The sequence below is a fragment of the Melopsittacus undulatus genome, chromosome 2 (assembly GCF_012275295.1).
Source record: "Melopsittacus undulatus isolate bMelUnd1 chromosome 2, bMelUnd1.mat.Z, whole genome shotgun sequence".
NCBI lineage: Eukaryota > Metazoa > Chordata > Aves > Psittaciformes > Psittaculidae > Melopsittacus > Melopsittacus undulatus.
The window spans coordinates 59162086-59181528 of NC_047528.1; the positions used below are offsets into that span (position 1 = coordinate 59162086).

The window sequence follows — 19443 nt, forward strand, 5'->3', positions numbered from 1 at the left end:
ACTTCCTGAAGGTGCACTCGGTCCCCTCATCCAGGTCATCAGTGAAGATATTCACACTACTTGGGCTCCCGAACTCTGAACCAGTCGCCCCAAGGCCCTGAAGTCCTTTTTGAGTACATTTAAGGTTCTTGAAGAGATTTCCTGATTTCCTAAGAAGCTAGGATTACGATTTTGTGGACTATGTCCAAAATGACAAGAGGAAAGAAGTCTAACAAGCAGCACTGATAAGTGGTTGTAAAACTCTTCTGAAGAAGTACAGAGAATACAGACCCAGTGTAACTGGTGTTAAGTATATAATTATTATTGGGGAGGGGGTGTAAGGGTTTTTTTTTTGGTTGTTTTTTTTTTGTTTTAGTTTAACAACACCATGTCTATTTTAAAAAGAAATGGAGGAAAAATGACTCCAAAAGGTAATTTAATTTGAAGAAAAAGCAGACAAAAATCAGTAATATATGCCTGCTTTTTAATTTTGTTAAGAGGCAAGTGTCAAGCCAGTTCTCATTTGCAAGAAGTCTATTCACAAATATTTGCTTCTTCAGACATTAATTCTGGTAGATTCTTCTGTTCTCCTAGATAATGTGTCCCAAGCATATTCTCCACTTGCATCACAGACCTAGCAGTCTGAGCAAAATTTATGGAGCTGAAACATCACAATTACTTCAAGTAACTGGAGCGTGGAATACAGATCAGCTTGAGTCAGGAAACTCTTTGTGCCTCCCCCACTTTGGTGCATCCCTGAGCCTGCAAGCGTGCAGGCTGATGTCATACGCCAAGCAACAGTCCCTGGGAGAGGAGCTGGACTGGGAAGTTTAGCACTAGGAAGTTAAAAGCTGCTGTTAAGGGGTTGCTGAGCCAAGCTGTGCCACAACACTCTCAAAATGCGGTGCCTGTGTGCAGTCCTCAGACCCCTCAGCAGTGATAGCTCATGCTCCATCTATTACAAACAAAGACCTACTTCAGAAGTGTAAGTTGTGATTTTGTATGATTTAATTCCTGGGTCTACTTTCCTCAAGTTTAAATGGCTTTTTCTTTTTCTTAACCTTCTGTTACTGTAGACACATCTGAAGTTGTTTTCTTCCCTCCCCTGCTTCAACTTCCAGCTTTTGAGGCATCTGTACTAAGAGTTGAATATATTAATAAGGCTTAAAGACACTTTTCATGATGACCTTTAAAGTATCTAGGGGTGTGAACTAACTGTCTGGAGCAGGGAGAATTCTTCAGCTTGAGATTTCAGGCTAAATGAAGCTCAGCACAGCACTTTTGTATTCTTCTCTGCATTTTATTCTGTAAAACGATGCTAGTAGTGAATTCAAATCTCAGCTGCCTTTTTCTGAAAAGCAGAAGGGCAGTTGAGACTAAGCTGGTGATTTCACCATTGTAAAGTTTTTCCTGTTCAGCTAAATGGTACTTTTTTTTATAGTATACTGCCTAGCTGTGGGCCAGAGTTCTATTTAGCATATACTGCCTGGGAGATTGTGGTACTTGCAGGCATCAGTTAGAATCTGTGACATGAAAGAGCCATTGTCTTTGGTGAAGCAGCTGCACTCTTAAGCTACTGACACTGATTTTTAAGCTGTAATTAATTGAAAAACAGTTGTGAATTGTTATATTAAACCAGTATTTTAACTGACCCATATTTTATTGAAAGTAAACTTTTCCATTATGTTCTGTCATGCTTTTTCTTTGTAAGTAAATGAAGGATGCACACTTTTAAGCCTTGAGGTAAAGTAAAATCAATTTTGCCAGATACTGTAGGTTCATGAAGCTGCAGAGGTAGCAGGTTGGTTTAAGACTAGTAGATTGCTAGTGGGGTTTGCATGATGGAACTGTTCAGGCGAAGTTTTGGTTACTGTTGTATTAAAAGAGTGTATGTGTGTGTGTTCATCCTAGAGTTTGAACAAGCTGTCATGTCAAAACTTGTCAGAGGGAAGCATAGAAGTGTATGAAAGAAAACATTGTCCTCTTGAGAATGTTGGGAGGAAAACTATGCCATTCAATTTTAATTGCACCTATTAATGCTGCTTTGTGTAAAAGGCTTCCTGATGATGCCATCACTAAGCCTGTTTTTCAGGACTTTGTGTACATTTCAAGCCTGCTGAGGTTTAAACTAGCTCTGTAGGTTCCTATACTGTGATTAAAGAAAAAGATGATAAGCAACCAAGTATTTTGTGTCAAGAGCAGTGAATGGCTTGGTAACTGCCGCAACATTGTGTAATCACAATGTGTGCTTAATTAAAGGCATTGCAGAGTAGGTAGCAAAAATGGATAATTTCAGGTTTTTATTTCAGGTTTCAAAGTTGTCTATTTTAATTCAGGCCACAGTGAGGTTTGTTTTTTTTTTTTTCCTGTTTTCTCGAATGTCTATTTCATAATGCTGAAGCTGGGGAAAAATGGAGCAATAATAATGGAAATCGAAAATGTGAATGTGGGTGAAATAGTACCCAATTTCTCCTACTCTAGAGCATTAAACAAAGATAGGGGAGGGGAAGAAGCACAAGCATTGTGTTAGCAGATAGCTCAGCAATTACAGGGATGCTGGGGAGGGACTATTCATTAGGGACTGTAGTGATAGGACAAGGGGTAACGGGTTGAAACTTAAACAGCAGAGGTTTAGACTGGATCTAAGGAAGAAATTCTTTACTGTTAAGGTGGTGAGGTACTGGAATGGGTTGCCCAGGGAGGTAGTGAATGCTCCATCCCTGGCAGTGTTCAAGACCAGGTTGGATGAAGCCTTGGGTGACATGGTTTAGTGTGAGGTGTCCCTGCCCATGGCAGGGGGGTTGGAACTAGATGATCTTGAGGTCCTTTCCAATCCTAACTATTCTATGATTCTATGCATTTATGTGCACCCAGCATCATGGAGATGCCCACAGTAATTAGGAACGGGGAGTTTGGCCTCTGCGATTTTTAAGGTGAAAATCAGCACTGTTCAGAACAATGTAAATTGACCACCATGTGGTGTTTGCAATTGGTGTGTCCTGTAGAACACACTGCTATGTTGGGGAGAAAGGAGAAACTGCATAGATATGTGTATGGATGTGCTGCGTGAAACGGGGAAGAATAGCAAATAAGGTTAAGGGGAAGAGTTGATAAAAAGTTAAGCAGCAGGGGCTGTGTGCCTGGCTGAAGAAAACAAAATGCTAAGAATGTTTAAGTGTTTCCTTCATGTTAGTTCTTGTAGCAAGGATCTTTTACTTAAAATAAAGTAGATGAAGATACTTGTCAAATACTGTGTGTAATTTAACTTTATGATCCTCACATGGATAGGGGTGCCCATGTGGAGAATTAATGGATAAAACAAAAAGAGCAGAGGTGTGCATGTGAGCAGTGTCACATAATGAATTGAAATTTGAAACAGCTGAGTGCCTTCTGACAGAAGGGCTTTCACAGGTAAACTCCGGTAAAGCTTCCTGTAGAAACTGGGTGTTGTCCCTTCATTTGCCTCATCACCTTACTGGAAACAGCTGTATCCCTTTTAACTGAGTCAGGAGGAGAGGACATGCCACCACACTATAGATGTGCAGCTTTCTGTTTCGGTGAATCAGCCTAAATCCTCAATGAGCAAGTAGCTGGTAACACTGTAAACCCAAAACATGAGTCAAAATCCTTAGTCTTGTTTAGGGTACCACCAAGATCAGTTGTGGAGTTCTGAAGTTGGTGTGATTTTTATGCTGTGTAAGTGCTCCAGCTAAGAAAGTATAAAGCAATGTAGGTCTTTGGGCTCTGGTTATTCGGAATTGGCCAGCTTGGCTGAAATTTAAATTTAAGCTAGTAAAGTACTTGTGTTTATCCATGTTGCATTAATATAATTTTTCATGCAAGGTATTGTAAGAGACTCTTAATGGGTTTGACTTTTGGCTAAAACCTCATCACATCAGGGGTTAATTTTAGGAGGCCTGGAGTTACTGATACATGTTACTTGTGAGGGACATAGCAGGGTCTGCCTTGTTGAGCTGTGGGCATTCTCAAGTGTGCACAGCCTTTCTCTTTGCACCTTTAAAATGCAAAGCAGGTGTTGGGAAATTCCCTCACACACTTTCTTGGCTCTGCAGTTCAATACAGCAGAAATAGCACAAGTCTGAGTGCTGAGGAGTGCCTCAGCCCAGGTAGAATGGGGGTGGAGTGCTCTAAAAGATGTGGCATAAGGTTGTATTTGACCTGACAGAGTTCAGAAAGTATGTTGGATGTATTTAAACAACTTAGTGTGCATAAATACCAATTAACTAACCTGAAGACACTTACTGGAGTAAACTGTGGAAAAGCCTTTTCTTCTGTAAACTAGGGGAAGCTTTAGTGGCTAGGAGAAGAGAGATCTGGTTGGGATTGTCAGTAAAGCACTTTCATTGAGTTGGGAAGGTCATGATTCATGCCTTTGTTTTACTCTTTTCATCTGTTCAGACAAATTATATTGATAAGCAAAGTGTCACTGGTTGTGAAATGCGAAGGAGTGTGTGTGTCTTGGGGGAGGTAGGGAGGTAGGTCTGTTTTGTCTTAATCTGTGTAATACTTTTCTGTATGACTCACTGGTAATTGAGCATGTGGATTATGGCACTGTCCTATAATGTATTTTTTTCCTAGGGAAATTGAACAGGTCAAGATTTGCTTTCACTTCTGCAAGGGCACACTGCCCTAGATTTAGAGGTTATTGCCTTCCCCTTTTTGCTAATGTGGCCACAATATGCAAGTGTTGCTCCTTTATTGCAGTTTGATGTTTGACAATGTGTTTTACACTTTCTGAAAGTACTGAATTTAGTAGCTGGCTAAGGCTTCCTTTGTCAAATCAAACTATGCCAATAACCAGGGACAGAAAAATGTTTCAAGTAGTAATTCTGCCTTGTGGGGTAGTAATACTGTATCAGTAGGAAGTAATGACTTTCAGGATATCTTAGAGTGGAATTTGCACGACTGTCACATGAGAATAATGTGGTTTGTTGTGTTGAGGTTTTTTGGTTTTTTTTTTTTTTTTTTTTGCAATCTAGTTAAGTTACTGTAATAAGGGCTCAAAACATAAGCAACCTCATCTACATACATCTAGAACAACACAGCTTTAATGCAAGATGTTGTCTTTATAATAAAGGGTTTTCTGAATTTCATTTACATAGATTTTTGTCTGTCTTCAACTTGTATTTTCTGAAGCCTAGGAATCAGTTCAGGTGCTGCTCCACCTTCGTTTCCCCATGGAGCTTGTCCTCCACAGCAGTCCTCTGAAACCTCTACTTTACAAGGAGGAGAGGATGTACCCATTTTAAGTTTTCTTGTTAGCAAAGTGAGCTGGAATTCCCAGAGTGCACTGCTTTTGTAACTGGCCTAATGTAAAAAGTTGAGGAGCTTTGCCAGTTCTTGGAAATGATTCAAATATGAAAAAAACAACTGTATGGGGAAGTAGCAATTCATGATACTTGGAAATCACGGATTTCTTACAGCAGCTTTGCTGTCAAAACAAGTATGTTACACAAGTACACCCCCAGTGAAACCTTGTTTGTGAATAGACTGCACAGTAATTATTTATTCTATAGGGCTGCCATTTGTATGGCTGCTTATTTGGTCATTTTGTAATAACACCTTGGATGTGTGAGGTGAAGTCATTAAACAAGGAAGTATAGGAGGGAAAAAAGGTTCTGAAACATCCTATGTTTTTCTGTTAGTGTTTGACACCTTTAAAATATCGATGCTCGATTGAATATGAAACTGTTGATTCATTTATGCTTGTGTATTACTTGTGTAAACAACCTGTAAGGTCAGATGCCATTTTACTAGAATAATATAGGGTGAAAGGCTTTATTCTGTAATCATTACTTGGATGGGGGTAGCATTTAAGAGCTGTCTTTCAGCATCAATTGCCTAGAACTGAGGGTTTGATCCAGTCTCTGTTGCTCTCTGCATGGACCTCAAATCTTCAAATTTCTTTGTTCCTGTATTTAATGCAGAAACTGATTGCAGCACTGAAGTTGTGCTTGAATTGCTTTTTGATTTATTTGGCCTCTTGTCTTATTGGTAGAATTCATTGTGGGTGAAAGACTGAAGAATCCGATGTAATTTTAATTGTTTTGGTAACTTGATCTTAATTTGCTTTAATGTCTTGTGTACACAGTGAGGAGCTAGGAGAATTCATGGAGGTGAAAGGTGCCAACAGCCCTGGGATCCTTGTACTGACCACGGGCCTCAGCAAACCTTTTATGCGTCTGGATAAATACCCCACGTTACTCAAAGAACTTGAAAGGCACATGGAGGTATATCTTATCAGCATTTATGTTCCAGCTTAATGATGATTTGACAACAATTATTTTAAAGGTACATGTCAAACGTGATGGGACCCAAAATTACATTTGTTTGCTCTTCCATCAGCCTTCTCAAATATGGGCTGCAATGGTTTAAAACTTAGTGCAGTAAAACTTCTGTAAAAGCTAAACGTTTAAAGTTAAATTAGCCAGAAAAGCTAATCGTCACTACTAGACCAGTCTTAGGGTCTAGGTTGACTTGACACTGGATGTATCTGCTGCATGATACTTGAGGCTACTTACTTTCTTTTGTAGAAGGTGTGCTGCTTCTCATCTTAGGGACCTCAGTGTGTCAAACACGAGAATAGTCCCTTTGGCTTCTACTGAACACTGTCCAAAAATTATCTTTCCAGTATGGGAAGGTGTTTGAGTAGTTACAGTTTCTACTCTTGCATTATATAGGTTAGATTTTTGGAGTGTGAAGGAGAGAGAGAAATAGAAAGCATATGGGTCTTTCTCTTGTCATACAATTTGGTTTGTCAGTCAGTGACAACAGAACATACCAGTCAGTAAGGAATTTAGTTTGTGACAAAGCTAACATGCCAAATAAAACTCTTTAAAATAATCACTTTCCTGTTAGTGGATAAGAGATTTTGAAATCCTATGTCTTGTAGAACTGCCTTGGGTCTATTTTGAGCCTGAGTAGGAATGATACAAGTGTGTCTTCATTTTTACTACAAGAAAGACCACCAGTGCTTGTTGTAAGAATAAAAAGGCTGTGAAAAGAGAGCAAATCAAGCTACAACTTTTTAAAGAGTAGTTTATTGTTTTTAGTTAAGAGCCTAAAAACTTCTTTTATTTTACTAGATCTAAATCTTTTCTTCATTGGTTTTAGGATTATCATCCGGATCGTCCAGATATTCAGAAATCCATGACTGCCTTCAAAAACCTTTCTGTAAGAGTGATAAACAGTAGATGATGATATATTTTAAGTAGAATATTTTTGAATTTCATCTCCCTCTGTTGCTTTGAAACAGTGAGGCTTTTTTGTAAACATACAAGAAATTTGTGAAAGCTTGGAGGTTGATACTGTTTGTGGGATAGTTAAGGACAGTCATTTGCTGGAGAGTTATAGCAAATACACTATTGATATAAATGCCACGCAAAGCATTCTCCACCTCTTGGTCTTCCCTCACACTTGTGCTTTGTTTTTGTTTCTACTAATGCTGTCATAACTAGTGTCCTGAGTAAGTGCTTCTTTACAAATAATTGAGCTGCAGCAAGCATATACTTAATGCAATCTCAGTTACAATAAACCGAATGTTTTGTGCTTCCTGTTAGAGGTGCATGTGGTGGTAACCCAACATTTTCTAGTTTTTGGTTTGGGGTTCCCATTCCATTGGGTACTTTACAAACAGAAAACAGTTCTTACTGAGAAAAATTCAAATGAATGCAAGTACAGCTAGTAGAGCAGGTTGGAGACATTTAAGAATAAGAACACAAGGTTATAAACACAGTTTGTGCAGTTGATATAGCTCTTTTTACTGAGGATAGGTGCTTTGTTGTGTAGTTGTGTATTTTATGACAGCTGTTTTTTTCTGCTGAGCCTAGCAATTTGTGATTAGAAGCACAAAAATTTAAAATGTAAAGAAAGGAGAAATTTGAGAAACAGAGCTATTGGCTATGAATTTGGAATGGTAATTGAAGTAAGCGTATTGAAAAAATATGTTGAAGTTAGCAAAACAACTTTTTTTTTTTTTGAAGAAATACTGGTAGTAGTCATCTAAATGAAAACACTTTAAGTTGAGTGCTGTCTTCTGTACTACAAACACAGCAGTGAATACGACTGTAGTGGTATTTCTACTCTTAATCAGCTCCCAGTTGGTAGAGTTGATAGAGATGGTGTTTTTTCCTATGTTTGTTAGGCACAATGTCAAGAAGTACGGAAACGGAAAGAACTTGAATTACAAATACTGACAGAAGCTATCCGTTGTTGGGAGGGAGAGGATATTAAAACACTTGGCAATGTGATTTACATGTCCCAGGTCATGATTCAGTGTGCTGGAAGTGAGGTAATTTCCTTTTCATCTTTCTTTCTCATCTTCTCGGGCTTTTCATTTTGAATAAAATTAATTATAATCATTTTGCAACAGAAGTAAACAGAATGCTTCAGAATTACTAATCTAGACTAAAATCTTTCTCTACTGATTTAAGGCTTTTATTACAAAGCCTGGGATAAATTTCTTCGAAGATGGATGGTCTCATCTGTAAAATTTACTGAAATGGAACCAAGTGTAGCAGTTACAGACATTATGATTATTTTGCAGGACCGTTTTCAAAGTACGTAATTAAACAGGATTTTTCATGTGTAGTTATGTTACAGGATCATTTTGTGTAGCAGTAATTATGGGGTTTGTATTATAAGGTGTCTTAAGGCACACGTGCTGTTTTGGGCACTTAAGTTGAAAATTTTGAAATAAAAGCTTGAGAACCAGGTGGTTTGAGAGAAATGGAGTAAGAAGAGATGTTAGAAAGTTTAAGGTGATGCTGTTGAAGTCTGGGGTGATTTTTTTAAAAAACATCCAAGCACACAGAAAATGCTATCCCACCAGAAATAATGTTAAAATAATCTTAAAAGCAAGTGCCAAAAGAAAGGAAATATTCTACAGATTACAGACATGTTTTTACTGTGAGTTGTTCCTCTGTAAAATCAATGAAACTTTGAACCTGGTGGGGGCTTTTGAATTGCAACCTCATTCAGTCAGTTTCCTCCCTTAGAACAAAGATGCCTATAAAAATGAAAAGTGTTTATGTAACCGAATAATTAAGAATTAAATTTGTTAGAATTAAAGCATTATACCTTAATGTTTCTCTGTTTCATTGTTTGTCTGTAGTGGTAGATCTAAGAGAAAACCTTTTCCTCACATAAAAGTATCCTTTGTGCTTTTGTTTGTGGATAACTTCTTAAGTGAAAGCAGCAAATTAAAGCCATAACAAAGTAATGAGGGTTTTTTATTGTAAATATAAGCATTATTGCCTTACTGTTCTTTTTTGACTTTGGATCGTAATCCAACATAATTCAAAAATCTGATCTTTTCAACTTGAAACACCATGGTTTTGACATTACTGTAACAGCATCCATCTAAATTTATGTTAAGAAACCAATCTAATGTGTAATTTTGGGTTTGCTGAAAATGGCAAAGCAGTTGTTATCATATTAAACAAGGTCAGTAATTCACTCAGACTATAACATTTCTGTTTTAAAATATGAGGCTTTACTCTTCAGGAAGAAGCATAGACGTGTGTTACTATCAGTTTTCAAATAGAAAATCAAATCTGTCTTTGCTTTTCCTCTAGTTTTACAAACAGTTAATTTTGCCAGAAGTAAATATTTGTTGAGTAATTACGGAGTAGTAACATTAGTGGTAGTTTCTAATAACGTAAAACAAAAAAGGGGATGAGGGGGCTCGTGATGTTGTATTTACATTTTCATTTTCTTCTTTTGATAAGGAAAAGAATGAAAGGTATCTTCTTCTCTTCCCTAATATTTTGCTAATGTTGTCTGCCAGCCCGAGAATGAGTGGGTTTATCTATCAGGTAAAGTAATACATGTACATATGTGTATAAATGTTTTGGCGGAAGGGGATGTGTTTTGTTTTTTCCAAATGGTATTTCAGAGGAAACTTTCAAGGATTGTTAAACTTCTGTATTTATAGAGATAAAAGGTAATTTCTGCAAGAAGAACTGGTCATTTGTTTCATAAAATTCTGGTTTAGAAGCGTGGGGTTTGATTTTTGCAGCTGTGATTATCAGCAGGGTTTTTTTTTTACCTTGATACCTTAGTGGTAGCTAATGAGTGGAAGTGTTGGTAGCTTTTTAGATCTATATAGGGGAACAGTGCTATTGTACAGGTTTGTTACTGCTCTTTTCTGCTCAAGTCTTATCAAAATTACACAGCACTCAGCTTTCCTTGGTGTGAGTCAGGCTGTTGTCATCTGTTTCTGTAGGCATGTCTACATTAGTGTTTTATATTTGAAATTAATCTCTTTTTCATGTTTAATGATCTTTGAGTCACAGCATAGAAGTTATTTTGAAGTTCAAAGACTAGATTCACTCTAGGTGAAGCTGAACTGGAAGGCATGCTCCAGAAGTGCACTTGATTTGCTCCAGTTCTGCAAGTAGATCAAATACATGAACTGATGTTCAAGCCCTGGGCCCAGCTTAGACTTAGCTGAGTGTAACACCACCTGAAATACATGCAATGTGGGCATCATATCCTTAGCACCAGGTGTTGCACTGCACAGATCTTGCACTCACTGCTGATAGACAGTCTTTGAGCTCTACCAAGTTTCCTAGCTGAATACTTGTGCCTTGTTTCCCCACTAAAGAAATAGAGCATTTGCTATAGTACAGGAGGATCAGTGCTGATCAGGTTGGCTACTTTGTATTTTAGAACACATCTGCAGAAACACCTTTTGGTGTGTATTTCCAAAGATGCTTGAAAAGTGAAGCTAAAGCAAATGAACAGTCCATGACTTCCTGAAATCTTTATAAATGTTCAAGTATTGCTGTGTTGTTTCCAGACATCATATCAAAACACCAAAAAGCAAGGGGAAAACTGCAAGAAAGTTCTAAAAGGAGCCAGAGATTTCACCTGCTCTGAGTACTTTTGTAAATCAGCCTTTCGAGCAGTTTCTTTCTTGTGAGTAGTGATATGCCTGCTTGAAGGAATGCTGAAGTTTAGTTTTTTGAGGTTCCTATGTGATCAACCACAGCCAGTTGTTTTGTTGGTTTTTTTTTCTTTTTTGAAAGCAATTGCATTCCAGATTCATGTCTTACCTACTAGTAGTAACTGGATTTATCGAAGAGTGTTGCATTAGGTGATTTAAGAGGACAATCAAATTTGTTAGCTCTGTGCCACTCTTCAGAGTTTTTGGCCAGTGTTTTACCCAACATTGATGGAAAAAAAGATGCTAGAAAAGGCAGGTAAGCTCTGTATTCCAAGTGGCACATCCAGAATTTCTGATGAAGGTAGATTCTTGTGTATTGATTAAAGGCAAATAACTAGAAATTTAGTGTGGTAACAAACAATATGAAATGAAACCACCTGACAGGTTTTATTTTGTTCTTCTATTGTACATCACTTATTTCTTCCACTTCCCTCCCACGTTGTCCCCCAGGAGCACAGCACTGTTCAGTAAATAAGCAATTTTCTGCACATTTGTCTTCAGCTACTCAGTGTTGCCACAGCCCTTTCTTAGTGTTTGCCATTCAGCCCTCTCCTGAGTGCAAAACTCCTCAATTTCCTCATAACCTTTTCCTAACACTGAGAAATTCTAAGATTTTAATGGCTACATATTCACAGCAAAGTGAAACTATTACATCGCTATTTGTGTCCAAGGCAGTGGCTCAGAGCTGTGCCTGCATTGCATGTGGGCCACCTGGACTTCGCTTCTGAGATTCTTGTCTCAGAACTGGGTATGGATATGGACAGAAGATGTTGCAGCTCCCTCAGTCATTTCCAGGGAAATGATGCCATTGGAGGCAGCATCCTACATTACACTCTCCCTGTATTTCTGAATGTTCATTTACCAGTTGGCTTCATGTTTTCTGGTTGGTAGTGCTGATACCTGCCATGCTAGCTAATGGGGAGAACTTTTAGCAGTGGTGAACCTAAATTGCAAGGGGCATAGGCTGTACTTCATGGAAGGCTTCACAGTTGTTTGTTGTAAGATGGGAAATATAAAAGGTTCACAAGTTCATTTCCATTTTCTCTGTGTTTTGCTGGGTTTGTACTACTTCTGTCCATGTGGTGCAGGTGATCTTTGTCACCACTCTCTTGCTTAGTGTATCCCCATATTTCATTTCTACCTATATCAGCGTTTTTTGCACCTCCTTAATTGTGGTTGTGTGGTGTGTTATTCGTGAACCAGCAAACATGGAAAAGCAGAATGAATTTTAGGCTGCATTGTAGTGCACAATGCCACCATGTTTCTTTCAGTGGAGAAGCTGTTGCAAGAGAACTCCTCCTTTCTCTTTGGCATCTTGGTCTTGAGCATGCCCTGTGCATACAGAATATCAAGTGTTTTTTAGTTTCAAGTGTCTAAGAAACCTTTGTCCATTCTGCAGTCATTAGGAAAGAAAGAAAAGGAAAAAAGTTGTTTTCTTGTCCCTCCATTGGAGCCAAAATTCCCCAGTGCATAGTATTTGTGCTTTTGCCAGCATGTGCTGAATAGTGTTTTTGTGCAGGAGAGAATATAGGATCTGTCTTTAAAAACTTTTATTAAAGTTGCATTTTTTGGTAAAGGCTTTTCATCCTGAGTCACATTTATTCTTCTGTGCTTGTAAAGGGTTAAGGAATTAGCCTAAACTGTGTTTCCTCCTCTCTCCCCCTCCATCCCCGAGCTTGACTGGTTTTAAAATGAGACATTACCCTCTGCAAAATAATATGTTTTTCTGAAACTTTACTAATTTAAAGATGTTTTTACTGCTTTGGGTTTTGTTGGTTTTTTTTTTTTCCTCAAAGTACTTCTGTGAGCAAATTTAGTAGTGGGGTTATTAGAGACATAAATCTGCAGTAAATAATTGATGCATTTGTTTAGTGAAATCTTCTCTAAATCTACTTGTACTACAGACCTTGCTTTGAGAGCTAACCAAACAGTTTGCAAAGAAATGATCTTGAATCAGCGTTGCCTCTCATCATGTAATATGGATGACCCTGAAGGTTTCAGTTTCATGAACCCGAGGCTGTGATGAGTGACCACTGTTACATTTGTGTAGATTTCATAGCCTGCATATGTGTCAGATAGACTGATACTGTCACAGGTGTCATTTGCAGAAGTTGAGCATGTTAAAAATTTCCATTACAAGGTGTTTGTGTCGATTTTTAAATGTTTTTAACCCATCAGTGTGTGTCTGCCAATTTACTGTGTGTTTTTGTTCAGAGCTTGAAGTTAATAGATACGGATATGAAGTTAAGATATTTTTGATAATGTTTCTCTGTCTGTTTGATTTAACTTCAGTGTTACTACTTTTTTCTTTTTCCAGGGAAAACTGCCAACAACAGGAATGACTATCACAAAGTTAGAAGACACTGAAAACCATAAAAATGCATTTGAAATATCAGGTATTGACTGTAAACATTTTTATTTCTTACTCCAGGATATGCTATTTCAAATATCAGTTGTTCTGTCTGAACAAGAGGGGAAAACTTTTTCATTGTGAGGGTGACCAAGCGCTGGCACAGGTTGCCTGGAGAGATCTCCATCCTTGACAATACTCAAAAGCTCTCTGGCTACTGTCCTGGGCCACCAGCTCTAGGTGTCTATGCTTGAGCAGGGGAGTGGATGACCTGCAGAGGCCCCTTCCAGTCTCAGCTGTCCTGTGATTATATAAATTTAGTAAAGCAGTCACCCAGAGCCTCACTTGAAAGCTTCTTCTTGCTGCTTGTATCAAACAGTTCACAAACTGCCTTTGCAATAGGATTCATACCCAAAATTCTGCATTTTAATTAATGGAGGCAGTAGCCTTCGAAAAGGTCCTTTACAATGAAGCAGTTGAAAGTATGCTACTCACTGGAAGCAAGGGAATTCCAGAGACTCTGGAAAAGCTTTAAGCAGAGCCTTCTTCTAGAAATGGTCCACCTCTTTACTGAAACCTTTAGCATCTCTAATGCTAATGATGTGGACCATGGCAAGTGCAAGGTCTTACACCTGGGTTGAAGCAATCCCAGGCACACCTGCAGGTTGGGTGGGAAAGAGCTTCAGAGCAGCCCTGCAGAGAAGAACTTGGGGGTGTTGGTGGACAAGAAACTGAACATCAGCTGGCTTCAGTGTGCGCTTGCAGCCCAGAAAGCCAACCGTATCCTGAGCTGCATCAAGAGGAGTGTGACCAGCAGGTCAAAGGAGGTGATCCTGCCCCTCTACTCTGCTCTCGTGAGACCTCACTTGGAGTATTGTGTGCAGTTTTGGTGTCCTCAACATAAAAAGGACATGGAACTGTTGGAACAAGTCCAGAGGAGGGCCATGAGGATGATCAGGGGACTGGAGCACCTCCTGTATGAAGACAGGCTGAGAAAGTTGGGACTTTTCAGCCTGGAGAAGAGAAGGCTGTGTGGAGACCTCATAGCAGCTTTCCAGTATCTGAAGGGGACCTACAAGGGTTTTCGAGAGGGACTCTTCCTTAGGGGCTGTAGTGATAGGACAAGGGGTAACTGGTTGAAACAAGGGAATTTTAGGTTAGATATAAGGAGAAAGTTCTTTACTGTGAGGGTGGTGAGGCACTGGAACAGGTTGCCCAAAGAAGTTTTGAATGCTCCATCCCTGGTGGTGTTCAAGACCAGGTTGGACAGAGCCTTGGATGATATGGTTTGATGTGAGGCATCCCTGCCTGTGGCAGGGGGTTGGAACTAGAAGATCTTAAGGTCCTTTCCAAACCTAACTATCTTATGATTCTCTGTTTCTATGTTGTGTGTACTTTGGGTGATTTCTGTCTGTTAAGTCATTTGTTTCAGCACGTACCTAATACCCTTGGGTGATTTAAATGAGTAGGAGCAGGGTCTGCACAGCAGAGCTTCATACCTTCTTTAGTTTTCTGCAACAGTTTTGCCTCCAAGCAGGTTGCATTTAAGCAGAGTAATTTTGACCCTCTGTAGTGGCAGGTGGTATCACATATCAGTGCTATGAGGCAGAGGGGGAAAAGCTGTTGACGGTGCATGTTCTTGAGACAACAGCTATGAAGCTGAGCTCAGATGAGGAATGTGAATTAGCTGCAGAAATTAATCTTTTAAAGGTTACTTTCCCAAGTGATTTTTGCCTGTGATTTTCAGATTCAGACTAACTTTGTGCCTTTTTGCAAGAGAAGATGGGTGAACCATATTTTATAACTTCTTGTATGTTGAAGCTTACAGACTCAAGAGTAACATTTTAAGCTGTATGCTAGCTTTCCTGGGGGGAAGATGGAGAAGCGTAAGGCTACTAGATGAGCCGGTCTCCTACATCTATTTCTTGTCTTTAAGGGTTTTGTTTGATTATTAGAGGTGGGGAAAAACACAGAACTCCCTACTTGGCACAAGAACAAATACGTGGAGGAAATGCCTCCCATAACCTGTGAAAGTGCAGTGCTGCTGTACAGAAAACATGGGTTAAAGTTTTTGCTTAGTACTATGGGGATAGTCCATCAGACATGATTATCAAGATGCTAATTTCCTAAAACATTCTAACTTGTTCTTCTGTGGTTTCCTACATTTTCTGTTTTCTGTCACCTAGGAAATATGATTGAAAGGATACTAGTGTCTTGTAACAACCAACAAGATTTGCATGAATGGGTGGATCACCTGCAGAAGCAAACCAAAGTGACAACTGTTGGGAATCCCACCATTAAACCTCACTCTGTGCCATCTCACACGGTAAGAAAGAGCTGGATTGAAGTGAATGAGCAGTGTATGCTGAATTAAGTCATCTGGCAAATATACCACCATGTAAAGCATTTTTTTAGCCATTCGGAACAAGAACTGAATGTTGTAAGTGTAGTTTAATGGGTCAAAAGATCATTCTGTTTTTAGTTGTGTGAGTAAAAGAATAAAATGCTTACATAGTGGTGTAATAGTTTAACAGGGTAAAAAAAACCTCCTTGTTAGTACTTTTTTGATTTTTGACCATTGCTATCTTGTAAGTATCCTTAGAACAGTAGGTTTTAATTGGTGATGCACTTGACACACTGTGGAGAAACAATTTCCTTAAGTACTTTCTTTTACGTTCTTAATTTGGGTTGTTGGATATGAGTGGATCTAAATTTAGCTCTGTCCTTGGTGGTGAGAGAAGTGGGAGCTGGGCTGCTTGTAGCTGTTCTCTTTAGTGCATGCTCTGTCAGTGGTAAACAATAAAACTTCTTTAAGGTCCACTTTTCCAAATAATAATTGTGTAACAGTTTTCAAAGCCAGTTATAATAAGTAAAAGCACGAGATAGCAAGTGAGATTTCAACAATCCTTAATTATATTATGTCTTTATTATGATAATATGCTTTCTTTCCTTTTCCATCACCTTTGTGTCGTTGACAGCTTCCTTCCCATCCAGTAACACCCTCCAGCAAGCACTCAGACAGCAAGCCAATACCACTGACACCTGCATACCACACTCTCCCTCATCCGTCACATCATGGGACTCCACATACCACAATAAACTGGGGACCGCTGGAACCTCCGAAAACCCCCAAGCCTTGGAGCCTGAGCTGCTTACGGCCTGCACCTCCATTACGGCCTTCAGCAGCTCTTTGTTATAAAGAGGTGAGATGCAGCAACCAAGAAATAGGACTTTTCCATATACACCACCATTTCACAATTTTGTGCATGTGTTTATATACAGATGATGTAACAGATAGTGCTGGAACAGTGGTAAATGGACTGATTTAGTCTTGCAGCTCAGAAGATACTAAGGCTTCTTTAGGAGAGGCTTCCTCTGCCTCCCCCAAGTCCTCCCACTCTATTCAGTTAATAAATGAAGACCTTATTTTATTTTATTTTATTTTTAAAGTTGGTAGTTTTTTATGTTGATAATCCAGACTTCTTGCAGAGCAAGTTGTTTGCTAAGCACACTGCAAAGTATCCAGCTTAAGGGATCCTTGGTGTTTCAAAGAGTTGTATCAAATAATTCAAATCAAATCAACAGCTGTGGTGATATAATTGACTCTTAGGTGTCACTTTTAGTAGGTAACTATAGCATATTTTAGAAAAAAGAAAGAATGGTAACTGTCAAATGTTTTTTCACTCAGCAGAATTTGATGGCTAATGTTACTGTTGGCAGAAAACATGACTTAAATTTTAAGAAACTATTGTATTTTATTAATTAGCATATGGTATGAAATAGGAGTCTGTTCCAAGAGAAATAAAATGTGGTGGGTTTAATCGTAAAAAGGTGGTGGTGGTAGGTTAATTTGGTCTTGCCACTTAACATTTTGCGTGGTTTTGTGAATAGTAAGAAAATGGTAGCTCCTAAATTCAAAGTCTGTGTATATGTAAGGAGGAGAATATCAGATGCTCTGTGGCTTGGTGATATCTCCTGTTTCAGTGTCTTTGTCATGTGTTCTTGTGATACTTAGGTGACTCAACAGAGCCCAGAAAGAATCATGCAGTTTTTATACCCAAGAACATTTTCTTCTGTAAGCATGAGATGCTGACAAACAGATTTTGTTCTGTAGACATGTAAATTGCAGTTTCTTAGAAATTGTAGCCCCCCTCCTTTATTTTTTTCCTTTTCTTTTGCAAATCCCATAAACAGGGAAAAAGTGATAGGTGATTTGTGGTCGGAAGGTTTGTATGCTTGTAGTGTATGTTCATTTTATAATCTAAGTTAAATTCCTTTCATGCTTCCATGTGTAGGGCAGTAAATTATCCCGTGTGGTGAAATTTCAGTCACCTTTACAGTGTTCAGCATACAATGATGCTCAACACCTATCTTCATCTTCTTTGGTCTGTCCTCATTCACCTTTTTACTTTCTTGTTCTGTATTTTTGTAGATGATGTCTTGTATCCTTAAGGTAAAGCGTAGACCAGTATATCCCTTGTTCCTGTAACCTGGCATTGTCCCTATAAAATAGCATGACGACATTTTGAGCAGAAAAGCTGTATTTGTTGCTGTTCTGGTTTTTGTTTTGTTTTTGTTTGTTTTTTTTTAACATTTTTTACTGTAGAGCTTAGTAAGAACAGATGTCAACATTTACAGATTCTGGCTTTGAAGAGTATACTACCTGCCAAGCTTCCTTGTTAGGTCTTTTTTTTTTACCTACTGCAAAGTAAAAAGTGAAATGGGTTGTATCTTCAAAAGTTAAGTAAAAAATCCCATGTTAATGTATACCTGCCTCTTCCCTTTGCTCTAGCTTCCAAACAGCCTGCATGCTTTTGCAGCAGCTTTTCCTATATATTTCTGTTAATAGAACAGATAAAATACCTCACTTTGTGTTGGAGGTTGGAGGAAAGGTATAGAGGAAATCAGCCAGTTTGGGCAAATTGGATGTGCTAAAAAATGTTAAACTGAATTTTAGTTCTTTGAAAAGACTTTCAGTTAGTAACTCATGTATGCATCTTAGCAGTTACATTTTTGAAATATTGTAAAGAAGCTCTACTCTTCTTTTATTATTTTTTTTTTTCCCCTGCACAGGATCTCAGTAAAAGCCCTAAAACCATGAAAAAGCTGCTTCCAAAACGCAAGCCAGAACGGAAGCCGTCAGATGAAGAGTTTGCACTGAGAAAAAGTAAGAGACATTTGAACAAATCTTTAAATAATACAAAGGCTGGAATTAAATAATCAGTTTAAATTCTGTGAAAGTTAGATGTACAGTGTAAGCAAGCTATACATGGTTTCCTCTCTCCTGTCAGGGGAGAGCAGGTAGGTATCTCTAGAGGGTGGTTTATTTTATTTATTTTAGGTGCTTATGTCATGATGCCATTAGTGGCTTTCTAGAGCTTTACTATTGACTAAAGTGGATACATACTTGTGAGGTGCCTGTTTCGTTTTGCCAGAGAGCAAAAGTGTCTGTGTCTGAATAAATTGCAGAGCTTTGGTCTTCCTTGAAATCTGAAGAAAACACTGAACTAAAAAGAGGCTGATGAATGCATAGAAAAACAGAAGGGTCAAAATCTGGACATTGAGATACTGGGGTGGAGGGAACATTAATGTTATCAAGCAAATGCAGTATTCTTTGAGTTGTCAGTGTCACTTTAATTCTTCTGTAGAAATTTGTGTGAATGAATAATCAAATCACTCATCAATGAAAGACAGGGTATTTTAAGATGAAGGCCCACTTCATTTACTGCAACTTTTGTTTCTCTGTGTTTGTCCTTTGCTCATAGGCTTTTTAAGATAGGGACTGTGCCTTGAGTGTTCAGTGCATGAAGTTGTCATCACCATTGTCTCTTACTGGTTTATGTAGGGTTGGAGAGAAGAAGCTTTTCCTCAGGGTACTTCTGGTTTGTCTAAGGTGGAGGTCCTTCTGAGTGTGCTGTGAATTTTATATGGCAATGGTTAAGGTGAATAGAACAATCCTGTGTTCATGATGTGTAAGTGAACTTTTTAGTTCAGGATGTTTTATTCTTACAGGAAGGTATCTGTTTAGGAGAAATTGAAGTTCTGTCAGTCAGCATCTTTTCAGATGTTGGAGGATAGAGATTCAGGAGTTGTAAGGACAGAGGTGAAGATGTCAACCTTCAGATTTAGGAATTATTAAAGAACA

The 19443-nt window shown here is 38.6% G+C and overlaps 1 protein-coding gene across 3 annotated transcripts in view; it reads left to right on the forward strand.

The window, feature by feature from the left end:
- The window catches only part of ARHGEF7 (Rho guanine nucleotide exchange factor 7), a 118941-nt gene that overhangs the window by 82087 nt on the left and 17411 nt on the right, over window positions 1–19443 (forward strand). For all 3 annotated transcript variants that reach the window (XM_031046124.1, XM_031046126.1, XM_031046125.1), the window contains 8 exons: window positions 6092–6230; window positions 7114–7173; window positions 8144–8290; window positions 9729–9815; window positions 13266–13344; window positions 15485–15624; window positions 16277–16501; window positions 18372–18465. In XM_031046124.1, the coding sequence (XP_030901984.1) occupies window positions 6092–6230; window positions 7114–7173; window positions 8144–8290; window positions 9729–9815; window positions 13266–13344; window positions 15485–15624; window positions 16277–16501; window positions 18372–18465 (971 nt within the window). The remainder of the gene's footprint in view (window positions 1–6091; window positions 6231–7113; window positions 7174–8143; window positions 8291–9728; window positions 9816–13265; window positions 13345–15484; window positions 15625–16276; window positions 16502–18371; window positions 18466–19443) is intronic.